Source organism: Lathamus discolor, chromosome 1, assembly GCF_037157495.1.
Source record: "Lathamus discolor isolate bLatDis1 chromosome 1, bLatDis1.hap1, whole genome shotgun sequence".
Classification (NCBI taxonomy): Eukaryota; Metazoa; Chordata; class Aves; order Psittaciformes; family Psittacidae; genus Lathamus; species Lathamus discolor.
In genome coordinates, this window is record NC_088884.1 from 31183175 (window position 1) to 31207361 (window position 24187).

The 24187-nt window shown below is 43.0% G+C and overlaps 1 protein-coding gene across 3 annotated transcripts in view; it reads left to right on the forward strand.

Annotated features, from left to right (window-relative positions):
- The first annotated feature begins 280 nt into the window (after window positions 1-280).
- RSBN1L (round spermatid basic protein 1 like) overlaps window positions 281-24187 on the forward strand; it is a 57172-nt gene continuing 33265 nt past the window's right edge. For all 3 annotated transcript variants that reach the window (XM_065666850.1, XM_065666860.1, XM_065666868.1), the window contains exons 1-2: window positions 281-968; window positions 14684-14797. In XM_065666850.1, coding sequence (XP_065522922.1) covers window positions 338-968; window positions 14684-14797 — 745 coding nt within the window. In that variant the 5' untranslated portion in view covers window positions 281-337. The remainder of the gene's footprint in view (window positions 969-14683; window positions 14798-24187) is intronic.

A 24187-nucleotide genomic window follows, 5' to 3' on the forward strand; every position in this document is an offset into this window, starting at 1 on the left:
GGGCGCTCCCCGCTACACCCGCCCGGGCGGCGGACCACGGCTGGGGACCGAGCCAGCCCCGCCCCGAGCGCAGCCGAGCCCCGCCTCCTGGCCCGCAGCCCTCCCCGGGCAACGGCTGCTGCACCCACCCTCACAACGACCCCCCCCGACTGCGTACTCAGCCGAGCCCGCCTCCCCCAATCCCCTGACAGCCCGCCCCCTCCTCTCCCTACGATTGGTCGATCCAGCTGCCTCTCCGGCGCCTCCTCTTTCTATTGGGCGAAGCAGGGATGTTCCCCGCCCCTCCCGGTTCTGTCGGTTGAGGCGAGCGGAGAGTAAATAGAAGCAGGAGCTCAAAATGGCGGAGCTGCCGAGTTTCGTCCGTGGTGCGGCGTCGCCCGAGCTGGATCTGTTCGGCGCTAGGCCGGCCCCGGACGCGAAGGTTTCCCGTGGGTCCCAGCCAGCCGCCAAGAAGATGAAGGGAACCGATGAGAGGAGCCTGAAGGGTACTAAGCGCGTCAACGGTGAAGGGGGCGGCGGTGGCGGGAGCAGCAAGCAGTCGCTGCCGCTGCCAGCGGTCGTGCCGAGCTACAGTAACCCCGCGGCGTGGGGCTTCCCCGCGCTCTCCTCTGGCCCCTCCGGGAGCGGGGGGAGCTTCGCTTTCCCTTCTCAGCTGCCCCGGAAGCTGCTGTCGCCTGCTGTTTTGCTGCCTTCGTCCGCCTCTCCCTCCTCTTCCTACCAGCCGCACCAGCACCGCCACCACCGGCACCGCCTGGCTCTGGCCGGTGAGGCGGGAGGCTGCGGGAGCGGCGGGGCGGCCGGCGCTGGCGGTGGGAGCGCCAAGCCGAAGAGGCCCAAGGAGAAGCGGGATAAAGAGAAGAGGAAGCACGGCGCCCTGCCCGTGGTCGCGGCGGTGGGAGATGGCGGCGGGGCGCTGAGCGTGGCCGGCCGGGAGGAGAACGGGGAGGTGAAGCTGCTGTTCCCGAAAGGTGAGGGGCGGGCGTTGTGGCTGTGCGCGGCCCGCGGGGGATCGCTCGCTGCCCGCAGCTTGAGGAGCGGGAAGGGAGGGCTGGGAGTTAGGGCTAGCGGAGGTCTGGAAGGGGCAGCGAGCCCGGTCTGGGCAGGGTGGCTGTGGTGCTGTACGTGAAGGTGCCTTGAGCTGCTGTAGCTGCCGTGGCGGAGCAGGAAATGGTCGTGATGCTGGGGTCGAGCCGTTAGAATGGCTGCCTGCGCCCGCCCCGCCTCAGCACGCTGCCCCCCGGGCAGTGCCGCTTCACGGGGGCCTTACCTGTCTGCCCCTGCTCCCTGCCCTCGGCAGAGCCACGGGTAGCCAGGCTGGGGCACAGCGTGCGAGACCCTGGTGGTAGAGCTCTGGCGTTGTGTAAGTTTGTGGAGAAGGCAGTGGCGGCTTAGTCTGCCGTCAATCCTGTCAAAAAAGGGGGTGTGGAATTAGCGATGGCGTCAGCTAGAAGCTGCCAGAGGCCTTAGGTTTTCTTACCTATTAGGGAAATAAGGGTGCCTAGTAATTTACTAGAGATCTGCGAGCAAAACTGAGTTTCTGTCATTCTTCTGCGGGGAAGAACGGGGAAGAGCACATGTTAAACCCCCTTCCTCCTCCAGTTTTAAAATTCAGTCCCGAGTGATCTCATTTATTAGGCTATTATTTTTTACAACCTAAGTCATGGAGTACTGCAGAGCATGCAGTTAAAATGTAGAGTTGCATGGCTTATGCAATCTAATTTAGTTGCTGCTTCAGGTTTGCTTTATTTCCTGAAGATCACAGGGTTAACATCTTCCGAGTAAGGCTTAAGGCCATCAGGAAAAAGGGAGGAGTGCTGGGTTAGTTTATTAATGGGCAAAAATGGCCATACCAGGTATGACAAGGTATTAGACTAGATTCTTGCTCACTGAGATCATCAGTACATGTTTAGGAAGTAAAAGTATATGAAGACAGAACAAGAATACGTGCTTCTATTTCCAGTGTATGCTTTCTCAGTCTCCCGTGACCTTAAACCAGATATTGATGCTTTTGCATTTACATTGAAATATGAGGAACTCAAAACATTCACTCCATTACCTAGTTTAAGCAAGCTTACTTTCTTTCAAAGGAAAGAACAATTATAGCTGTTACGTAGGCTTAGGGTACTTTGTGGCCTGTACCTATACTTATAGGATGAGCCAAGCTTATAGAGAACAATTATTAAGATCAATATGCCTTTTAGGCTATTGATTATGTTGTCTGGCTGCCTTACTGGATTTTCCAATAATTTTCACTGGTATCTTATATCCTAGTCTCTGGTTCACTTACCTTTGAGGTGTATGTTTGTTGAGGGTGGTTTTTTTTTTGTGTAGGTTTTTGTTTTTTTTTTTTTTAATTTTTTATATTTGGTTGGCATGTTGCAGGTATTTTGGATCTCAGCTGTTTTGGGGTTCTCAGTTTCTGGTGTGCAAGTGGACTTTGTCATTTCAGTGCTTTCAAATGTTTCATTTAAGTGTTTAATCTTAAAAAGGGAAAGTTCAGGGTAAATATAAAGAACGAATTCTCTACTGTGTGGGTGGTGAGGCATTGGAATAGGTTGCCCAAAGAAGTGGTAAATGCTCCATCCCTGGCAGTCTTCAAGGCCAGGCTGGACAGAGTCTTGAGCAACCTGGTTTAGTGTGAGGCTTCCCTGCCCATGCACAGGGGGGTTGGAACTAGATGATCTTAAGGTCCTTTCCAACCCTAACTATTCTGTGATTCTGTAATTCTAGGGGTTTTTTGGTTTTTTTGTTCCCCCCCCTCTTGTTCCTGTCCAGAGATGGCTTAGGAATTCAGAAATGATGCACAGTACACGTTTGATGTTGGTGAAGCCTCATTGTCTTCAAGGGTAGCCATTAAGAAACTTTCCAATATCTTTCTAGCAAAGCTGTGGAAAAAAATAGCCATCTTCACTCAGATCGTCAGTGTCCTAACAGTGTTACACAATCACGTTAATCTGAGAACAATATTACAATAATAAGATGAAATGTTTTTTGCACATTGGTAAGAGAAATGACTACACTGGTGTTAAGTGAACCCTCTTGGAAGCAGTGATTTGAGAGAGGAGGGGATTCTGCACTTTGTATGTGGAAAAGGCTGTTTTCTCAGAACCTAATACTGTCAGGCACAAGTATGTGCCCTTCTAGTTGCTGTTTGCTCAGAACAGATCTTTTAACCTTTATTTTGTGAAAACAAGTACAGGCAACAAATAACATTTTCAAGACAAATGATGCTTGTTTGTTGCCTAGGTCTCTAGATCTCTGTTTAGAGGAAGTGGTTTCTAAAGCTAAAATTTTGTGGTGTAGTTTCCTATGTGAGTGAAAAATTGTGTTCATTAAACTGTATTTTTGCAGAGAAGGCTGTAAGAAGTGAGGGATGCACTGAGTCTTCTGCTGAGAGCAGACAGCCTTTTAAAAGTGGGTCTGTATTTGACTGTAGAATAAAGAACAGGTTTGTGCTGTTAATCCTGTGAATAATTTACTTTTCAGAAAGGAAAGGAGAAATGCAGTTTTGATACAGGGAGAAAAGAATGAGTGGGGGGAGGCGGGCAGAATCCTAAGTACAGAGGAAAACTAAGAATGATATATTCGAGTGGGAAGGTGGAATAGGCAGAGCTTTTGTGTTGGGATTGCTGGAAGTGGTGTGGACTAGAGGAAGATACCATAGGGACTCTGGTTACAGCAGTGAATGTGGAATGAATGAATTGGAGATCTTAACTTGAGAGAGGGAGGAAATAGCATGCAAAAGCTGTGCAAGAGGGAGGTTATTCTGATCTTGTTTCAGGGCAGAAAGACATAAGTGTAGGTGCTGTAGAAAAGGTGAGGAAGGGTAGGATAGGAGAGAGAAAAATTTAGGCAGCCTAGAGAGATGACATCGTGGTGACTTTAGAGGATTTTGTATAACAAAAACCTGAGAGGTTTGCCCACACGGAATGTATGGGGAAAAGCAGGAATAAAATATGCCCCTTTATGTTTGATGAGTTAACAGGAACACTCATATGTGCAGTTAGTAATATTTTCTAAAAACCAACCTAATGTAGGCAAGTGCAGTCTCCTTTCCCTGGAGTCTGCAGTTAGACAACCATTCTGCTTTTGGTGCCATGGAAAATGAGCAGCAACATAAAATTGACAGCATTGATTGTTTTTTCTCATAGCTTTCAGAACTGACGCACATATCAGTGTTTCATCTGCCATAAAGAAAATTGGGCAGATGAGCAGACTGGAGACACAGAAGCCTCTAAAAGAGGTGAAATGGTTAAAAGACAAGCAGGTGGAAAGCATAAGATTTCCTTGATTGTTTTGAGGCTTTAGAGATGGGGAAAAATCCATCGTTTTTGTAGCCATAGTGGAGATCCATTGCGTGTGGGTGTAATTCTCAGCTGAACTTTGTACTAAGAAAGGTGCCAGTGTCTGTGAACTGGGAGGAGTTTCTAATCTGTAAATTGTGTGCATACTCTGCTACATAATAGCAGATGCTAGGGGAAAAAGCTGTCTGTTGGTGAGAGAGAGAGGGAGGGCCTGCACGTACTGTAGTGCTGGAAAAAATGAGGAATTAAGCCAGGAGGATCAGGGAAAAGAATGACAAAATGTGGTTTGGGGGATTGCTGGGACTGTGTTGTAGGTAAGATAATACAGGGAATCCGGGTGCACAGTGACATGGTGAGCAAATGACATCTGCACATGGAAAGTGTCATCATAGGACTTTGAGTAGTAGGAATAGTGTTTTCTGTATTCTAAGAAGGGTTAAGGGATATTGACACTGAGGAAAAAATTGTGAGATTTTTTTGACTACCAGACAAAAAAGCTGATTATAGGAGCTGATGTTTGTCCTTTGCTTGCAATAGTGATTACTAGATAAGAGAGCTTAGCTTTGAGGCACCTTGCTTTGCTAAGTGATAGGAAGCCAAGATGAATGATGTGTTTAAAGCTTTTAAAAATATTTATATTTTCTTCCTTGAACAAGTCTTCATTTGCAGATTTCTCTGGTCTTCTAATTCATTGGGAGGGCCTTTAACTTGCAGAGTCATAACCAGGCCTCACAGCTTGTGTTTCAGTTAAATGAATGGAGTTGAGTGAACCCTTCTGAGATTATGATCTAGCATGCAGAGAACGTGGAAGAACATTTTGCCACGTGCATGATTTATCTTGCAGATGCGAGGTTTATGCTGGTTAAGCTTAAATTTCACTTGTCAAGTATATTCTGACAGTGGAATGAGGAGTTGTGTAACTATTCTTGTTTGGAAACATGGTGTGAATCTGACAGAAATGATTGCTGTTCCAGTTTATGACTCTACTGTCTCAGTCATTTAACTGATAGCTTGCTCTCTCAGTTCATAGTTGAAGTTGTTTTCTTACCAGTGTAAAGCTCAGCTCAGCCACTCCCCACTGCATCGGGAGACACTGAAATTCTTTGTTTTGGTCCATAGACTTGCTGTGAGGTGTAAACCATCTTTCCTGTTTTTCTTGCCATGTCTGTGTAGAATTTCGCTTTCCCTCCTTTTTTTTTTTTTTTTTTCCTTCAATGATCTGTTTGCTGGTAGGATTTACCATAGTGTGCAACCAGTTACAGAATGAAAGTGATAAGTTTAACTTGCAGATGAGGGTTCCCTGTATGAGCAACAAGGCTGAACATGGTACTGTAGCTCTGTTTTTTACTTCTAGTATTTCCCCCCTCCCCCTTATTTCTTTCTTCTGATGTCTTTTTGATAGATTAGAATAAACTTCAGATAGGAATTTACCAGTGATTCTTGTGATAACTTTGTTTTGGGTTGCATGACACTTCTGGGTTTTAAGCTTTCAAGAAATGGCACTTTTCAGGCTAAGTTCGGTTAAGTTTTGGATCTTTTTTTCCCCTACTTTGGAGCTGGGACCATGTATCTTGCTACTCAGGTAATCTTATTTTCTTTTGCTAAACATTTCCTTCTTCTGTTTACTTCTATTTCCTCTGTCCGTCCGTCCCCCCCCCCCCCTTTCTCTACTGTGTGGCTTGCCTCACTTCCCCCTCCCCCCTGCCGAAGTCCTTGAAGTCAGCAGTCATTGTCATGCTTGTGAGGCCTCTTGATCGCTCTCTTTTGAATTGTTCAGTAGGATTCTCTTTAGATATACCACTGTAATCACAACGTCTAGAAAGTGTTCAGGGTCTTAAGTGGGATGTATGAGAGGCAGAAGGACTTCTCAAATTTCTTTAGATGTTCAAGATTTAGATGCAGTTTAGTTTTGAGAGCTGGTGGTGATGTTAACGTTAGCATTCAGTGTTGAGGTGCATTTGGAGCAGCGTACCTTTCTCCTGAGGGACCCTGTCCCCTTTTAGATTCTATGAAATAAGCGTGAAGCTTTGCTAGGCAGAACAAAATCATTTACTTTCTAAGCTGGAGAACAAACAAAGCCCCTCCTGTTCTCTAGATTGCAGCTCTGTGTGTAAGTTGCATAGCAGAAATTTATTCTGATTGGGGAATAATAAATAATTTTTCTTTGGTGGAACAAGATCTGTTTCAACATCGGATCTGGAATCTGAAACATCAGATCTGAAACTTCTTGTAGAGGCCTTGTTTGCAGCTGTCACATTCTCCACTACCAATTTCTGATGCAACTCCCCAGTGCTTGAGCTTAAACTTGGCTCACTCAGTTTTACATATAGGTCTCCTTTAGAAGTGGAGAGATTAGAGGAATTGTAAAGATTAGATTTAAATTTCTTGGAAGTGTTTTGAATTTGAAATTGTCTGTCTTCCGAGTCACTGGGGGACTTGGTTAAGTGTTCTGGCCTGGGAAGGGGGTTTCTTTAGTCATATCTTGGATTTTAAACTTGCTGAAAGGGATGTCAGCCAAATATTCTCGTTATTGGAATGAGACAGCTATCGTAGTGGATGTTTTTTGGGTTTTTTTGGTGTGTGTTTGTTTTTTTTTTTTTTTTTTTTTAGGGTTCTCAGGTATTTCTGAGATATTTCTATCGGGGAGTTTTCATGTTCATTAAGTTAGGAAGCCTGCTCTCCATTATACCTTATATGACTTAATAAAAGTGCAGGTGTCAAAACCGTTAACATAGTGGTGTTAAATGTGCTTCACCTATCTGCATAACCAGATAACCATGTCTTGAGGTTTTATTTTTAGGGGTATCTGTATGAAGGGAGGAGAATGCTAATGGAAGGAACAGTGACTGATGTTCTTGCACTCACCTCCTCCTGCCCCTTCCCTTCACTTACAGTACTGTTGGTGTTAACCATATTGATGGTGTCCGTTAGCAGTAGTTTGTAAATATTTTGCCTGATGTGCAGTGACAGCCCTTAAATCAAAGGGAGGAGAGAGAAGCAGAGTACTTTGAACATAATCTATGACCAACTAATGTGAGTTACCATCTGGAAAGCTGATGCAAAGCAGCTGTGGCTTTTGGCAAAAGGCAAAGTTGTTGCCTTAGTGCTGAAACAGAGTTAAACCAGTTCTTCCATGGGCTTCAAGGTGTGGATTTCACAATGTAACAGTGACCACCTTGAGCTTAATTCACTACAGAGCGTTTCCTACTTGACTCATTCCCTGTGCACTATATTTACATTTTGATCTGTAAGAAAGCTTGCAATAGAGACAGATCTGGTTACATTTCTAAAGTCTGAATGGTGTGGTCTTTGAATTTGTGTGCCTTTATTTAATACTTAGGAAATCACTGTAATCATTATGATGAGGTACCTACCTAGTTAGGAAACAGGAGACTTTTACTATGGTCTTTAGTTAGAAATGGCTGTTTCCCTTTATAAATGCGGTACGTGTTCCATTTCTTTTACTTACTCAACCTAACATCCAGAAAAAGTCAACGTGTTTGGATTTGAGGAGGAAGTATGTATATCACTCAGAATTAATTCAGTTAATCATAGGGATTCACTGTAAAGTGAAAATATTCTTCAGATGCCAATCAGGAAGGTGAGGTAGAACACTCCTTCATAATGGATTTCTTCCTGTCTGTATATAACACTTCTTTTAATACACTGCTGTTGCTGCATTTAATTCATGGCTGTACTATTTCTGTGACATTAAAACCAAAGAATGTGGACTTTGACAATTGTATTGTGAACTTGAATGAGACATCTAGAAACCTCTTCAGTTCTTGGGTGTTAGTATCCTTGTTTGAAGGAAATATTACTCCTACAGAACTCTGTATTTTAAAAGGTATACACATGGCAATAGCTTATTTAGTAGAGTTGTTTTGGGTTTGTGTGGCAAGGTTTTGGTAGCAGGGGGGTATGGGCTCAGCTTCTGTGTGAAGATGCTAGAAGCTGAGCCCACATCTGATGGAGCCAATGCCAGATGGCTCCAAGACAGACCTGCTGCTGGCCAAGACTGAGCCCATCAGTGGTTGTGGTAGTGTTTCAGGGATAATGTTTAAGAAGGAGGGGGAAAGTTGTTGCACAGGAGCAACTGCAGCCAGAGAGAGCAGTGAGAATATGTGAGAGAGACAGCCCTGCAGACCCCCCAGGTCAGTGCAGAAGGAGGGCAGGAGGTGCTCCGGGCATGGAAGCAGAGGTTCCCCTGCAGCCTGTGGTGCAGCCCATGAAGAGGCAGCTGTGCCCCTGCAGCCCATGGAGGTCCATGGTGGAGCAGACTCCACCTGCAGCCCAGGGAGGACCCCACTCTGGAGCAGGGGGATGCCTGAAGGAGGCTGTGACCCTGTGGAAATCCTGCACTGGAGCAGGCTCCTGGCAGCAGCTGTGGCCCCGTGGAGAGAGAAGCCAGACTGGAGCAGGTTTGCTGCAGGACTTGTGATCCCCTGGGACCCCAGTCTGGAGCAGTCTGTTCCTGAAGGATTGCACCCTGTGGAAGGGACCCATGCTGGAGCAGGGGAAAAGTGTGAGGAATCATCCCTTGAGGAGGAAGGAGTAGCAGAGATGTGTGAGGAACTAATCATAAGCCCTGTTCTTCATCTCCCTGTGCTGCTCTGTGGGTGGAAGTAGAGAATGTGGGAGTAAAGTTGAGCTCAGGAAGAAGGAAAGGGTGAGGGAAAGGTGTTCTTTAAGATTTTGTTTTATTTCTCATTATCCTACTCTGATTTGATTGGTGATAAATTAATTTTCCACCAAGACGAGTCTGATTTGCCCATGACTAACTGGTGAGTGATCTCTCCCTGCCCTTATCTTGACCCATGAGCCTTTTGTATTTTCTCTCCCCTGTCCAGCTGAGGCAGTGATAGAGCAGCTTTGGTGGGTGCCTCGCCTCCAGCCAGGGTCAACCCACCACAAGAGTAAAAAATAACTAGTAATAGCTGCTTTTTAAATTCAGGCACTATAGCTTGAAAGTGAAGGAGTGAGCTCAGCTGTTAGTGGAGCTTCCATTGCTGATTCCTGCTGTGCTTGGAATTTTATTTTTTCTTTAACCCTAGTAGGGACTATTTACAAACTCTGTTTAGTCTGTGACTAGTTACTTCCTGAGCAATGTGCTTCTCTGTCCAAAGCATGAGGAAGGGAAAGTGCATTTCGATGGGGGAAGGGAACTTCATGAAAAGATACTTCTTCCATCTCTACCCTGGGATACAAATTACTTCAAGCTTTTGGCATTTAACTGTAGTGTATTTAGAGGTATGTAAAGGAATAGGAAGTCTGTGTGTGTGCAGGAAGAGCACATATTACAGCGAGCAATGATGTGAGAAGACTTAGAGTTACTGTGCTACAGTAATGTTTGTACATGTGTAGGAAAAGTGTTTTATGTAATAATAACAGATTTAGTCATAACTGTCCCTAACATAGATGTTAAAAAAACCCTAAACCCCAGCCCCCCAAGAAACCAAACCCAAAACAATAGAGTGGAAAATGTGGAGACATCTGAATCAGTTGCTGTTTGGAGCTAGTCCCTAAAATTCACCAGATGAACAATAAGATGATGTTTCCAGGACTGCTGTGATCTTTGGGTGTTGAATATCATAGGGAAGCTGTTGCAGGAGTAGTGAGCAGTGGGCTATGGGGAAATAGCTGTCAGCTATCTTAGTACCATATAGTGAGTAGAAACAGAGATCAGCCATCCAGGTGTGTGCTGACCAAGTAGAGCAGTAGTGCCCTGCGTAGGGTTTTGGATGATTCTAGGAGTAAGGATTTTGGTAAGAGTGATGTGCTGGTATAAGAGAAGGCATTGATTTAAATCTGTAGTAGAGAAACTGATATTTTCCCAGAGAGCCTTTATTTTGTTACATTTTTTTTTGCTGGTGTCTCATATGGCTATTAAGTGTGCTTTTCAGTTACTTCAGATGTGATTCATGTCACGTGATTGACTTTCTCCTGTCAGAAGAACCATGATACCAACTGTTAGGATTTGGTATTCTCTGCCTTTTCAAAGTAGAGCAGATGTAATAGGAAATTGTTGTGTCCATTTTGGTCCAATAGTTAAAAACCAGCAGACATGAAATGTTAGACAAATCATCACGTTCAGTAGCTGACTAATCTTCTGATTATCCCTTGCCAGACCACAGATTCTCTCTTACTTCTCTTCAGAGGGAGAGAGCAAAGAGCTTAAAACTCAAGGTTTTATTGCTGAAATACTATTTTCTAGTATCTGCTAGCTATTGAAATGCAAATATGCTGAGGTGGCTTCATGTCATAATATTGTATATTATTGATGAATTTTGAAAGAGTTATGATAAATGTTTTTGTGATTTCCTGCAGAACATGTGCTGTGCCTAATTTTTTTTTATTAACGTCTTATTTAGACTAGGACTTTAACACCATCCCTCCCCACCAGCCAAACCCAACCTAAACCCACCACCAAACACCCACCAAAACAAAACACTTACACCCTTGTGGAGAAAGTTCCAGTAATGGACCACAACTATTTGTTAAGTTGCTTCTGTGACGAACTTGTGTTTTTGTTTACCAAGCCCCCTGTAATATAATTTATAGGGTAGGGATGTTGGACTTCAGCTTCTAGTCACTAGTACATCTGTGTATGTTGTTCTTTTAGGAATGAACACCTCTTACAAAACTTTTCTTCCCTGTTTGAGTCAAACTGCCCCTTTACCTTTGAACTCAAATGAGATTCCCATCAGCATACGAAACTTAAATTCATTAACTGCTTTTCTGAACCTTCATTTTTCTATCTCTGTAGAAGTTGAAGCTGTTCCAGTGGCAATTGCAATGCTGTGATATGCAGAGGTAATAGTTGTTGGTACTTGCAATTCCCATGTCCAGATCACTGTCTGAGTTGCCTTATTTCCTGGGGACTCATCTCATCCTGTTCCCTCAGCAGCTCAAAACTTTCTCTTTTTAATTTGCTGGAAATAGCATTGGTGAAAGCTAATTTCAAAATACTCTGTGGGCATGGAAGGAAGACCTAAGGTTTAGGATCAGTAGTAGCTGCTACTGGTAGACCTTAAAAAAGCTGTACAAGAACATTCTAAGTAGTCTTAACTTGTTCAACAGAACAAGTTTTCCCTTGCCAGCCTCACTTACTGGTTATTTATTCTACAGCATGTAAATTACTTAATGTTGGAGGAATTTGTTTTGAAACAGGGCTTTTGTGAAGAATTTTTTTTGTTTCTTGGTTGAGAAAGTGAGATTTGGACTGTAATTATGTATAGCTGGAGGGAATTGATAACTTATGTTATTGAAGACACTTGGATAGATACTGGTTGGTGGCATTTTGGGAAGTCCCAGAATGCTCTAGCCTGTGTTGAACTGTATCAGGTTTGTTGGGAAGCAGCAAGATATGGTGGCAGCAGTTAGTGTGGGGACTCTACTTAGAGAATTGCACTTGTCCTTCCTTGTTGGATATCTGTGCCACGGGCATATCTTGATCACATTTATTGACTCTAACGGCTATTGGATGCTTCTAAGTGTACTGACTTTGCAGAGCCAGCATAGTTAAGTTGCAATAGATTTTTGTGGTAAACTGAATCTTAAAATAATTTGGTTGATTTTTCTCTCTGCATGCCATTGAGAGCTGTGAAATGCAATATCTGTTGCAGAGGAGAATAATCTGCAGAATTTGGTTTGAGAATTGTGTTTCAGTTATGCCAGCAAGGCTAGAAAGTACTTACTTTGTTACTCAGAAGCTGAAGGCAATTGAACTGAGACCTAAGACCAAGTGTTAATTGATGTAATGACTCATGTTGACATAGATCATATATTGGGTTTTTTCCTGTTTCAGTATTTGTTTATGCATTTTATTTTTTTTTTTTTAAGGAGGACTCTACCATATATTGCTTTTCTATTCAGTGGGCTGTGAGGGAGGAAACCTGAGAACTTGTACATTTAAATTGGGATTCTCAGCTTGCCCCAGGTTCTTTACTTGCCTCAGGCTGTACTCTGGTTTTGTTACAGTACTGTGATCTTCTAAAAGGGAAATAGTTAAGTTTAATCTATTTCAAATCTTCCTCTGCTGCATTTACATTGTATTTGCAATCGCTTCAGGTATGATTTGCTTATGGCTGTTGCTGGAGAAAGTTATGGGACATTTCCATATTTTTGTTCATCTGGAGCATTTCACCACTGACTCTGCTAATTGCTTTCTAGATGCAAAAATAAACTAGAAGCTCTTTTAAAAGGTTTCAGCTTGTTCTCTGTCCCTCCTTATGTGTTGCTTCTGACAAAACTGGAAGATTCATTGGCCTGGGAGGCTATTCATGAGCCTGCAATAAAGGATTCTTTCAGTCTGACTTTCTTCCTCTTTCAACAAGGCTTAGCATTTGTGTATGCTCTTCAATCTTTATTTGATTTGTAAGTGATAGCAGGAGTCAAGTGTGCCTCTTAACAGTATGCAAATGTTGAGATAAGGTCTAGGTCTTTCCATGATAATTATAATCCTGGCAGAGTTAAACATTCAGTGCAGGTTACAAATCAAGCCTGATGTTACTGCCCCCTTGCTGAGCGAGTGTCTGCTTTCAAAGTGTTACTTAAGCTCCTGTTGGATAATTTATTTCCTACTTCATGTTCTTATGTTGCAGGGAATTTACAATTTTGGGATTTCTTTTGGGGGAGAAGCAGGTTAGAGAGGAAGATTCACGTCTGCTTAACTTATTCCTAGAAAGCACGTTGTTTGTTTTGCTTAGGAAAGCTCTTTTGGATTCGATGGCCTGCTGTAAGATGAATCTGCTTTGTCATCCCTTCTCATTGAACTGTTAGAAGGCTGTTCTTGGACACGACTGTTCCAGTTGCTTAGAACTGAGACTTCCGGACAGTTTTAAGCACAGCTACCTTATTCCTTTTCATTTTTGTGCCAACATGGTTTCTGTTCTCTCCCCACTGTTTATCTTATTTGTGGATAGACAACAAACATACCTTAATTAGCTTCTTAATTGCATCTCTTGGCTTTTATTTTCTTTCTTAGTCTCTTCCCAAAATTTGCTCTTCATACTGACAACTGCTAGGGTTCATGTTTTCTAGCCTTACTAGAGGACTCCTAAAATGAAAGATACAAATACTGTGGAGTCATCATTGTGCATTCATTTATGTGGGTTGCTGTCAACCCTTTAAACCTTTTGTTTAACTATTAACATGCTTCATAAATAGCTTGGTTATGGAACATAGTATTGTCTTCTAGAATTGAAAGCTTGCTTTGGTTCGGTTCTGAGGAATATTTCTACTTTTTTAAGTAGTGAATATACCCACTTCTTCTATTTTATGTACATGCTTGAGAAAATGAAATTGGATTTCTCTGCTTCCGCATGGGGTTTATAATGCAAGTACCATAAATAAAACATCAGGACAGTCTCTCAGCTGTATTAATGAGAAAGCATTCTGAAGCATAACATTATGTAGAAGCTTGAAATCACAGTTCCTCTTTCTCAGCAACGTTAAAAAGCCCTGTAAACTCTTAGAGCAGGTACTTGGCTTCAGCCCAAGAAGCTGGGCATGAACTGCTGGCTGCCATGCATCTAAGCCAAGTAAAATCTGTCTTCCCTAAATGCTTGTCCTCAAAAGTGAATTAAACTGGCCTTGAGAAGATTACTCTTTGAAATTATGAATTCCTCTGGGTTTAGTATTGTTCATGTGGAAAGTCTGCCGAAAGGCTCTCCTTTTGTGTGACAACAATTGAAAAACCTGGAGTGACTTGACAAGAAAGTAAATAAGTAATGAGGCTGCTCTGGTAGACTGTTGATTATAGGCAAGCAAGGGAAGTACCAGTGCATTGTATCTGCTGTGCAAATACAGCGCACTTCATGTGTTAATTACATCTTGCTGCTATGAATGCATTAGTGTAGCCTGTGATCATAATGTGAAAGATTTTGCAGCAGACAAATGAAGTCTTCATTCCAAGCTACTTGCAAAAGCCTTAAGCTTAGAATATGTGAAGATAGTTATTTGAGGTTGTGACAGTGTATGAGAGTGTATGTGTGCACCCAGGAAAATACAAACCATACTCTTTTTCCCATTCCTTATCTAATGCGCTCAATTTGAATCTCAATAAAATAAGCTAACTACAGATGCAAAAGAAGAGCTGAAGGTAGTAGGAGTAAGCAAAAATTAGCTGCAAAATTTAACTGTATATAGTTAATATGCTGAGTTGTTGCATGCATAATAGAAACAGAGCTTGCCTGAGTTAAATAGTCTTATGTTGGATTATGCAACAGATAAATATTAGCTTTTCATGTTATAGATACTGGGATTTCCTTGTAACTCACCTTTTATCCTTTAATAGAGCTTGCATAAGAGTAGTATGAAATGTGCATATGACCATTAATTTTCTGTTCCTATTTAATTGAAAAATATTTGTGTTTCAGCTCAAATCAAAGACAAAGTTAAAGAAAGGGAAAAGAAGCAAAAAGAGAAGAAGAAGCACAAAATAATGAATGAAATCAAGAAAGAAAATGGAGAGATCAAATTATTGCAGAAAGGTAGGTTCAAACTATGTGGTGGTATTTCATTCTACTGCTTTAAAATATTAATAACTGGATTGGATACTGAGTTTCAGTGCTGTGTTTTTCATTTAATTTAAATGGCATTTTCCTTGATTAGTTGGCATGAGGATTGTAAATGAAAGCTTAACTGCAAATGTTAATTTTTTTTTGTCAACTTCGTTAGGTAATGGAGGTGAAAAATATAACTATTGCCACAACATTGTTTACACAGCAGTAGTAAAGACTAGTAATTCAAAGAGTGTATTGGTGAAACCTACATCTTCTCAGCACTTGAAGGTTATAATTTTATATATTTTGAGAAGAAAAATGAATCTGTCACTTTTTACGCCTAACAAATGCACAAAACTGAATAAGGTGTTATAATTTGGGAGCTTCGTCAAATACTAAAAGATTGTGCATAAAGGCAGTCTTAATTTTGGGGAATTCATTCAGTGTTATTTACTGTAATGGAATGTAATTAAGATCAAGTTCTTACACTGCCTGTACAGCCACTGAACCTTAGAATTGTACAATAGTTGAGGTTGGAAGGGCCAATGGTGCTGCTCAAATTTAGGTCAGCTACAGCAGGTTGCATAGGACTATCAGACTCTATCTCCAAAGGCTGGAGGCTCCGCAGTCTCTCTGGACAATCAGTATCAGTATTTGTGTTTATGTTTTTTGTTTAAAATGAATTTCTTTTCTTTTGGCTTGTACCCTTTACTACTTGTCCTGTCACTGGATGCCTCTGAGAATAGCCCTGCATCCGGGTAACAATAACTGCAAGTGCTGGTCCATAGTCGGACTGATCAGTTGGAAAGCAGCTTTGGTGGGAAGGGCCCTGGGGCTCTGGCAGACAAGAAGCTGCCCATGAGCCAGCAGTGTGTACCTTTATGGAAAGCTAATGGTATCCTGGGGTACACTAGGGAAAGCATTGCCAGCAGGTTGAGGGAGGTCTTCCTTTTCTTCTGCCCAACACTGCTGAGGCTGCATCTGGATTACTGTGTCTGGTTCTGGGCTCCCCAGTACAAGCAAGAGTGGGGTGAGTCCATCACACAGCTGGAGGTGGTTGAAGGGCTGGAACATTTAATAGACCCTCTCATGATAGGACAAGTACTGTTGAACAGTCCCTGTGGAAGGTATCAGTGTCTGGGTTACTCCATAGAATCATAGAATCATAGAGTAGTTAGGGTTGGAAAGGACCTCAAGATCATCTAGTTCCAACCCCCCCGACATGGGCAGGGACAGCTCACACTAAACCATCCTACCCAAGGCTTCGTCCAACCTGGCCTTGAACACTGCCAGGGATGGAGCACTCACAACCTCCCTGGGCAACCCATTCCAGTGCCTCGCCACCCTAACAGGAAAGAATTTCCTCCTTATATCCAATCTAAACTTCCCCTGTTTAAGTTTTAACCTGTTACCCCTTGTCCTATCACCACAGTCCCTGACAAAGGGTCCCTCCCCAGCATCCCTATAGGCCCCCTTCAGGTACTGGAAGGCTGCTCTGAGGTCTCCACGCAGCCTTCTCCAGGCTGAACAGCCCCAACTTTCTCAGCCTGTCTTCATACGGGAGGTGCTCCAGTCCCCTGATCATCCTCGTGGCCCTCCTCTGGAGTGGTTGCAACAGTTCCATGTCCTTTTTATGTTGAGGACACCAGAACTGCACACAATACTCCAGGTGAGGTCTCACAAGAGCAGAGTAGAGGGGCAGGATCACCTCCTTTTGATGCAGTCCAGGATATAGTTGGCTTTCTGGGCTGCGAGTGCACACTGAAGCTGGCTCATGTTCATTTTCTCATCGACCAGCACCCCCAAGTCCTTCTCCGCAGGGCTGCTCTGAATCTCTTCTCTGCCCAGTCTGTAGCTGTGCCTGGGATTGCTCCGACCCAGGTGTAGGACCTTGCACTTGGCATGGTTGAACTTCATAAGGTTGGCATCAGCCCACCTTAAAAGCGTGTCGACGTTCCTCTGGATGGCATCCCTTCCCTCCAGTGTATCAACCAAGCCACACATTGGTGTCATCTGCAAACTTGCTGAGGGCGCACTCAATCCCAGTGTAACTGTTTCCAGCTGGACTTTGTGCTGTTGATCACAACCCTTGGCATGGCAGCTAAACAAAGTTTTGATCTACCTCACTTCACTTTTCTAGGTCATGCTGCATCAGGTTCTTTTTCCTGTGGATGTTGCTATTTAAGTAGACCGAATGTGTGTGGGTTTTTTTTTTTTTATGGTATTGAAGTTAGGAACAAATTCCTGATACATTTTTCTGTTATCTACTGCAGGTTTTAATCTGCAAACAAAAAACTTAAATACCAAAACCAAAACATTATCCTCAATGTTCATATGAGGTCAGGGGCATTGAACCTTGTAATTATTACATCACACATTATACTCTATGCATAGCTCCCAGTAACTGTGTTAGGAACTATGACAGCTTAAAACCTGTGTTCATCAGATCTCAAGGTACTGGCTTAGACCTGGAGGAATGTGTAAGTTGGTGGCTTCCTGTGAAAAGAACAGATGTGGCTTGTCTTTGTCAAGGGTGACAGGAAGTTGGTAACTGAGATACAGGGCAACACTTAACTGCCTCAACAGTGACATTCTTCAGGTTTTGTTTGCATACCAGCCTTTTCTTACCCTATGTCCTGTTTCAGTTGTCATTCAGCAGATGAGGGGGAAGCTGCAAAGACAGTTAGTCTTGTTACACAGATCTAATAAATGATGCCTAATGGGGATATTGGGCCTCAAGTGGGGCTTTATTATAGAGTTAATATAAAAAAGCGTGTGCATGGGGGCTGCGTTAGAACACTTCTGCTGTTCTGGGCTAGTTGAGTAGCAGGATAGATTATTCTCAAAAAGAGCAGTGCTACAAGTGTGTTAGGTGCCTTATCCCTGTTTCATAGGCCTGGTATGTTAGCAGTCAAGTGTCATGTTTTAGAGTTTCTCTAAGGTGTTGGCAGGAAGTGTTTTGTAGAGGCTATGTTTGGTTTGCCAGTATCCTGTAAAGCTGACTCCTATTTCAGGGAGAGAAGGGAGTATGTCAGGAGAGCTGCTGTTCACAGCAGACGCGTCTTCTCCACCGGATTTGTATTCTGTTCAGAACAGAAGCTCTGGGTGGCTTCTGTGGGCCTCCAAAATCTGACTGGATGTGCTTGTTTGCTGTGAAGTTCATATAACATTTCCTGATTCATCCTGTTGATCTAGCTTTACATGCTGGAAGCTGAAGGCAAGAAAGCAAAGGCAGAAGTGCTTTAATATGAAACTTCTTGTATGTATCAGTGGTCAATGCCTCTGATCTTGTCGTATATTATTAACTCTTCATCTAAGGGTATCTTCTTCCTGTGGAACAGAAGATAAGCTACAAGCCCCTTTATTCTGAGCTCAGAGTTCACTGTGTGGGTTTAGGATCAAAGGTTTGGAACTAGTCTATTTTTCTTTGGGTTTTTGGTTTTGTGGTTATCTTTGTGTGTGTGTGTGTGTATGTATGTTAAGAGACAACAGTGTTGGTCTCTAAAGACAGCCTATTTCTTTCCTCTAGGCATTAGATCTGTATCTTGTAAAATGTTACTTTGACCATCTGCTTAATGCTCTTTCTTCCTACACTGAGAATATTGTTAGTGTGCTGATTTTTGTCTCTTGTTTTTTCCTTCTGTTTGTGACTTACTTTCACTGGGGGGTGGAGGTAATGGCCTCTGTGACTTCACACAGTTAAACTACCTGTCCAAGAGAAAAAGTGGTTAGTTACAGAAGAGCTCAGTACTGAGGGACTGCTGCCATTGGAGGGAGAGTTGGTGCATAAGCTTGATTTTGGTGCTTTGAGCTGAGTGGGGAAGAGTTTGCTTGTATTTGGAAGTGCAGGTATGTAAGCTGTGCATCAGTCTGAACTTGGTTACTCTTCTGTTGAAAGCAATGATAAAACTTGCCTGTGTTGGAGAAGGGCAATTCTTAACAAGGGTATTTTTGCAGTTCCTAAGTCTGCTAAAGAAAATGTGGCTCTTTGAGAGAGCCTGATGAATTTTCTTATGCATCTAGAATAAAAGGTTTTTTGTCATTCTGTTGTGCTTGCAGATGTATTCTCTGTAGAATAAGGCTACATAATTGCCTCTTTTTCTCTCAATCTGTTATGTGGAAGGAGGAATTACTCCTGGTAAACAGCTTCTTGGCACATGCATATTGTTAAAAATTCAGGAAGTGTGATTTAAACTTGCTTTTCAAAAACTGCATGATGGAAAAGTTATCTTCTAGAAAAGGGAAGATTCATACAAAATAAATTCACACCAGTGTGACATGGCTGAGGGTTACTGGAGATCCTGCAAAACAACCCCCAACCAACCAACCAACCAGAAAAGATTCATAGGCTTATTTGTAACCAGTCCCATTTGTTTTTTTTTTTTTTTTTTTAAAAAGCCTTTTTTCTGAGTATTTATGTTGGAGCACAGCAGTTTCTAAAAATGCAGTAGGATAAATTCTTAGTGTGTGTTTCTGCAAGATTAAATGCCTTATTTTATATAATGCTGAAATGCAGGGAAGAAGGGAGAATGCACATCTTTATCATGGTGGTATGAACATCTCTAAGTACAAATCAGTTTCTAAAGCTTTTTTTATTCTTCTGGAAGAAATGACATTTGTTTTAATGGCACATTCTTATGAATCTTTTAAATGCCTATAGCTGTGCACAGAATTAGTTATAAAATTGTGCATTCAAGACGAGACTATGTCTGAGTCACACACTGCATGCTTTTTCCCATTCACTATATTTTGTCTTTGTGTGTCTTTAGGGGAAGTATCAAAGGAGTTGTATGCAGTGCTGTTGTGCTTTAATCCCAGCTGGCAACTAAGCATCACACAGCTACTTGCTCACTCCCCTCCTTCCTCCTTCCCCTGGAGCAGGATGGGGAGAATTGAAAGAATGTAAATCCCACAGGTTGAGATAAGAATGGTCCAATAACTAATGCAAAACTACTACTACCAGTAACAATAAGAGAAATAACGAGGGGAGAGAATATAAAACTGAAAAGAGAAGGGGGAAAAAAAAACCTCACCCTGATAAACACAAGTGGTGCATAATATAATTGCTCACTACCTGCTGACTGATACCCAGCCCAAACTCAACAGTGATTTGGGCCTTCCAGATAACAACCCCCAGTTTCTATACTGGGCATGAGGTGCTGTGGTGTGGAATACCTCTTTGGCTAGTTTGGGTCAGGTGTCCTGTCTCTGCTCCTTACTAGCTTCCCGTGCCCCTCCTCACTGGCAAAGCATAAGAGACTGAAAAGTCCTTGAGTCCTTGAGTTAGAGTAAGCACTGTTTGGCAAAAAGATATATTAGTGTGTTATCAGCATTGTTCTCAGAATAAAGTTGAAAACACAGCATTGCACCACTACTAAGTTGAACCCAGGATATCACTTCAGCCCAATGGGATGGTCCACTGGGTTCAAAAAAACATCCATCAAGTTCATTTAGTCCATGACTTTGGGCTTTGCCTCTTATAATGGTCACTCAGGACAGGAGAGGTGATGGGTTATTGAGTACCAAAACCAGCTCGGGTTGCGTCACTGCTCCATTTCCACTGCTGCTTGTGAGGCTTGTCCTCCATTGGTTCAGGTGGTTCCTGTTACAGTAATTCCTACATCTCAAATCCTGGTTACAACAATTGAAAGGTATTTCCATTACAGTCTCCACCCCTAGTTTCTTTGGAACAAATCATAGGGTTTAACCTTACAGTGAACTCCTCTTCTTGCTTCTGCTCAAGCTTGGACTTAGCCACAGTCTCAAGTCCCTTAGGGCTGTACCTGCTCCAAGTGGAGCCTCGTCTATGAGCCACAGTCTCTCCTGGGGCATACCTGCTGTGGCATAGACTTATCCACAGGCACAGTTGCTTTGAGGTATACCTATGGCAGTGTGGTCTTGTCCATGGGCCACAGTGCCGTCAGAGATGTATACCTGTTCGTTGCAGCATAGCCCACAGCCACAGTCCCTTCAGAAGTGAACCTGCTCTCACACGGCCTTACTCATGCCTGCAGTTCCTCCAGGGGTGTAGCTGCTCTGTCATGGATTTATCCATGGCCACACACTTTGAGGTGTTCCAGCATGACCTCGTGCACAGCCACTAATGCTTCAAAGTGTACCTGCTGCACCATGAACTTAACCACAGCCACAGATGCTTTGAGGTGTACCTTTTCAGCATGAGCTTACCCTGGGGCCACACTCCCTTCAGAGGTATACCTACTGCAGCACAGACATAACCATGGCCATAGACAGGTCAAGATGTACCTTCTGTGGCATGGGCTTATCCGTGACCACAGACGTATTGGGATGTCCTGCTCTACGTAGACATATCTAGCGGTCACACACTGTCCCTTGGACTTCAAGATCACATTGGAGCTCCCTCCTGTCCAGTACAGCAGCAGTGCCCTGGCCATCTGCCAGCCCAGGCACACAGCCATTGCTGTTATCAGAATGTTCCCTGGCACAGCAGAGTCAGATGGTAAGCACCACAGGAGAACAAAAGCAAAAAGGAGGCACTAACAGCACTAGACTCTAATGTACAGTAAGGCAGGCAAGCACAGAAGGCTGCTGATTAATAGCTATACGGCAATAACGGTTATAAATTTGATCTGTCACATTCCAGTCAAACCCTTTGAGCCCTGTGTTGGGTGCCAAGAAGGCCTGTTGTGGTTTAACCGCAGCTGGCAACTCAGCCCCACACAGCCATTTGCTCACCTCCCCCTTCCCTTCTCAGTGGGATGGGGGAGAGAACTGGAAGAGCAGAAGTGAGAAAACTCGTGGGTTGAGATAAAGGCAGTTTAACAGGTAAAGCAAAAGCTGCACAATCAGTGCAAAACAGGGAGTTCATTAACCACTTTCTGTGAGCCATCTCCAAGGCAGCAGGGCTCCATCACATATAACGGTTACTTGGGAAGACAAACACCATCACTCCCGCCGTTCCCTCCCTCCTCCTTCCCTGGCTTTATATGTTGAGCATGACATCATATGGTGTGGAATATCTGTGGGATCAATTGGGGTCAGCTGTCCCAGCTCTGTCTCCTCCCAACTCTTTGTGCACCCCCAGCCTGCTTGCTGGTGGGGTGGTGTGAGGAGCAGGAAAGGCCTTGGCTCTGTGTAAGCACTGCTCAGCATTAACTAAAACATCCCTGTGCTATCAGCAGCGTTTCCAGCACAAATCCAAAAGCCAACCCCATACCAGTTGCTATGAGGAAACTTAGCTCTGTCCTACTCAAAACCAGCACAAATGTGCTTTAGTTAAGGAGATGGGAAAGAGTGAGGTAAGAGTGCTGGATGCACAACCCACTACACTGATTTGCTCTACATACTGATTTTGCTTCACAGTCCTTATGCACAAAGTTAATCAGTTTTTACCAATAAAATATATGGGCATGGGGTGAAACACATATGTAAAATACAAGTAGGGTTTGTGTGAGAAGATCATTGAGAACAGAGCTCATCTGGGCACCAGTGGGCCTCAAGCCTTTTTCAGAAACAATGCTTTAATCATGTGCTTACCTCTTGAGTAGCTGGGTGCTCACTTTTCCAAGTTCTATGGAGATGTCTTTGCTGCTGCTTGCTCCTGGTTGCTTCCCATTCTTTACGTGGCTGATTCATTTCTACCCCTAAAGCTGCTGCTGCATCTGTTACTATTCCTGTTCAGTTAGTACATTTAGTTGGCTGGACTTGAGCAGTGCCTGCTGTTGTCCAGGTAGGGCCACATGCTGTCAGCAGATGTTCCTTTGAGCTGGGGCAGCTAAAGGGAGAGCTCTGCTGGGTTAGGTTTGAAGTGTGTCTTGCTGGAGGTGGGGTCTGGGGCTTGAATCAAAAGCTTCTGGCACATCAATGAAAAGCAAAAACCAACTTTTTCTACCACTGCCTGCAAAATCTGTGCAGCTTAAAAGCTTTCTGTATGATTTTTCTTTCTTTTTTTGATTGGAAGAGATCTGAAATACTGATCTGAAGACTGTGTGAAGGCTGTGTGTAGCATGTGCTCATGTATTATTTGGAACTTCTTTTTATGGTGAAGATTGTGGAAATAATTGTAGTATTTTAATTACTTTGTTTCAAAGATGAGGAATTCAAAGATAGGACTTCAGAGATAATTGCATTGCTGTCACATTTATGGGAGCTCTTCCTTTGAAAACAGTGTGTTTTCTCCAGCTTATTGCTAGTAAGTGGCTCTGGTGAAGTTGCTAGGCTGCGTGCACAGAACATTTTTCTTTCGCCCTGTGATTGTATTGCATATGTGAAGTTGGTTTCAGGGCTAATTTTAATGCCATAGATGACGGTCAGTTCAGAAAAGGGAGGTGCTTCTGTGTAGGTTACTCATTTTAAAGTTCTTCCATACTAGGGTGAAAAATCTGGTAGAGAAGTGTGTTTGCTTGAAGTGGAATGCTTCATAGAATTAAGATGATTAAATTGGCACTTCTTCACCCTAAAGTGTATTTTAAGATCTAGACACATGGAACTACACAAAAATTGTGGCCTGCATTGATTTCTCTTTCAGATTCTTGTCCTCATATGCAGACATATAATTTTAGTCTCTGTTACACCTTCCCTTTCCACAAGTTCCTATCGTTGCTTTCAGTTTAGGTGGGATTTCTGTTATCTTTTTTATTTTAGATGTTAACTTGTTTGGAGAGTAGAGATTTAGAACTGTGGAAGGAACAGTAGGTTGCTGCTTTTTCAGATAAGTACTAAAACAGTTACTCTATAATTGTATGTATATATATTTCATGTAGAAACTCAGGTGACCAGGCTCCAGAGACTGTTTGCAGACTTCGTATTTTCCGACTGTTGCAGAAGAATGAACTGAAAATATTTTAGAGCTTAATATTTTTATTTATCACTTTATAAATCCCTGCTTATCTTACAACATCCCGTTGAAACCTTAATGATAAGTGCAGTTGTTGGAAAGGTCATAGGAGGAGGCAAGTTGGGATCTTCCTCTGTGGCTCTGATGGGTGAGAGAGTTATAGTAATGAGCTAAACATGGTAGAAGTCAACCTGTATCCTTGGAGCAACTTTTATCACATCCTGTGTTTGTATGTCTCTAAGTGACACTTTCTGAATAGCGGCTCTCAAGGTGGTTGTTCAACTTCCAGGAGGGCTGAGACAACATAAAATAGGATTATTTGATGTATTTTAGGCTTGACTCTTCTGATGTTTGATAGTCAAGATTTTAAGCCTATAAATAGAACAAGATAGTTGTCAGTTCTCAGTGCTGCTCCTGCTGTTTGGTTTGTTTCCTGGGCTGTGTACCTTGAAGGTATGTTTATTTTCAGCACATGGGCTATTAGCTTTGCAACCTGTCAGCAGCTGATCTTGCCTCATTCTCCTTGTTTGCAGAGTGACTCTGCATTTCCTGTCTGTTCAGAA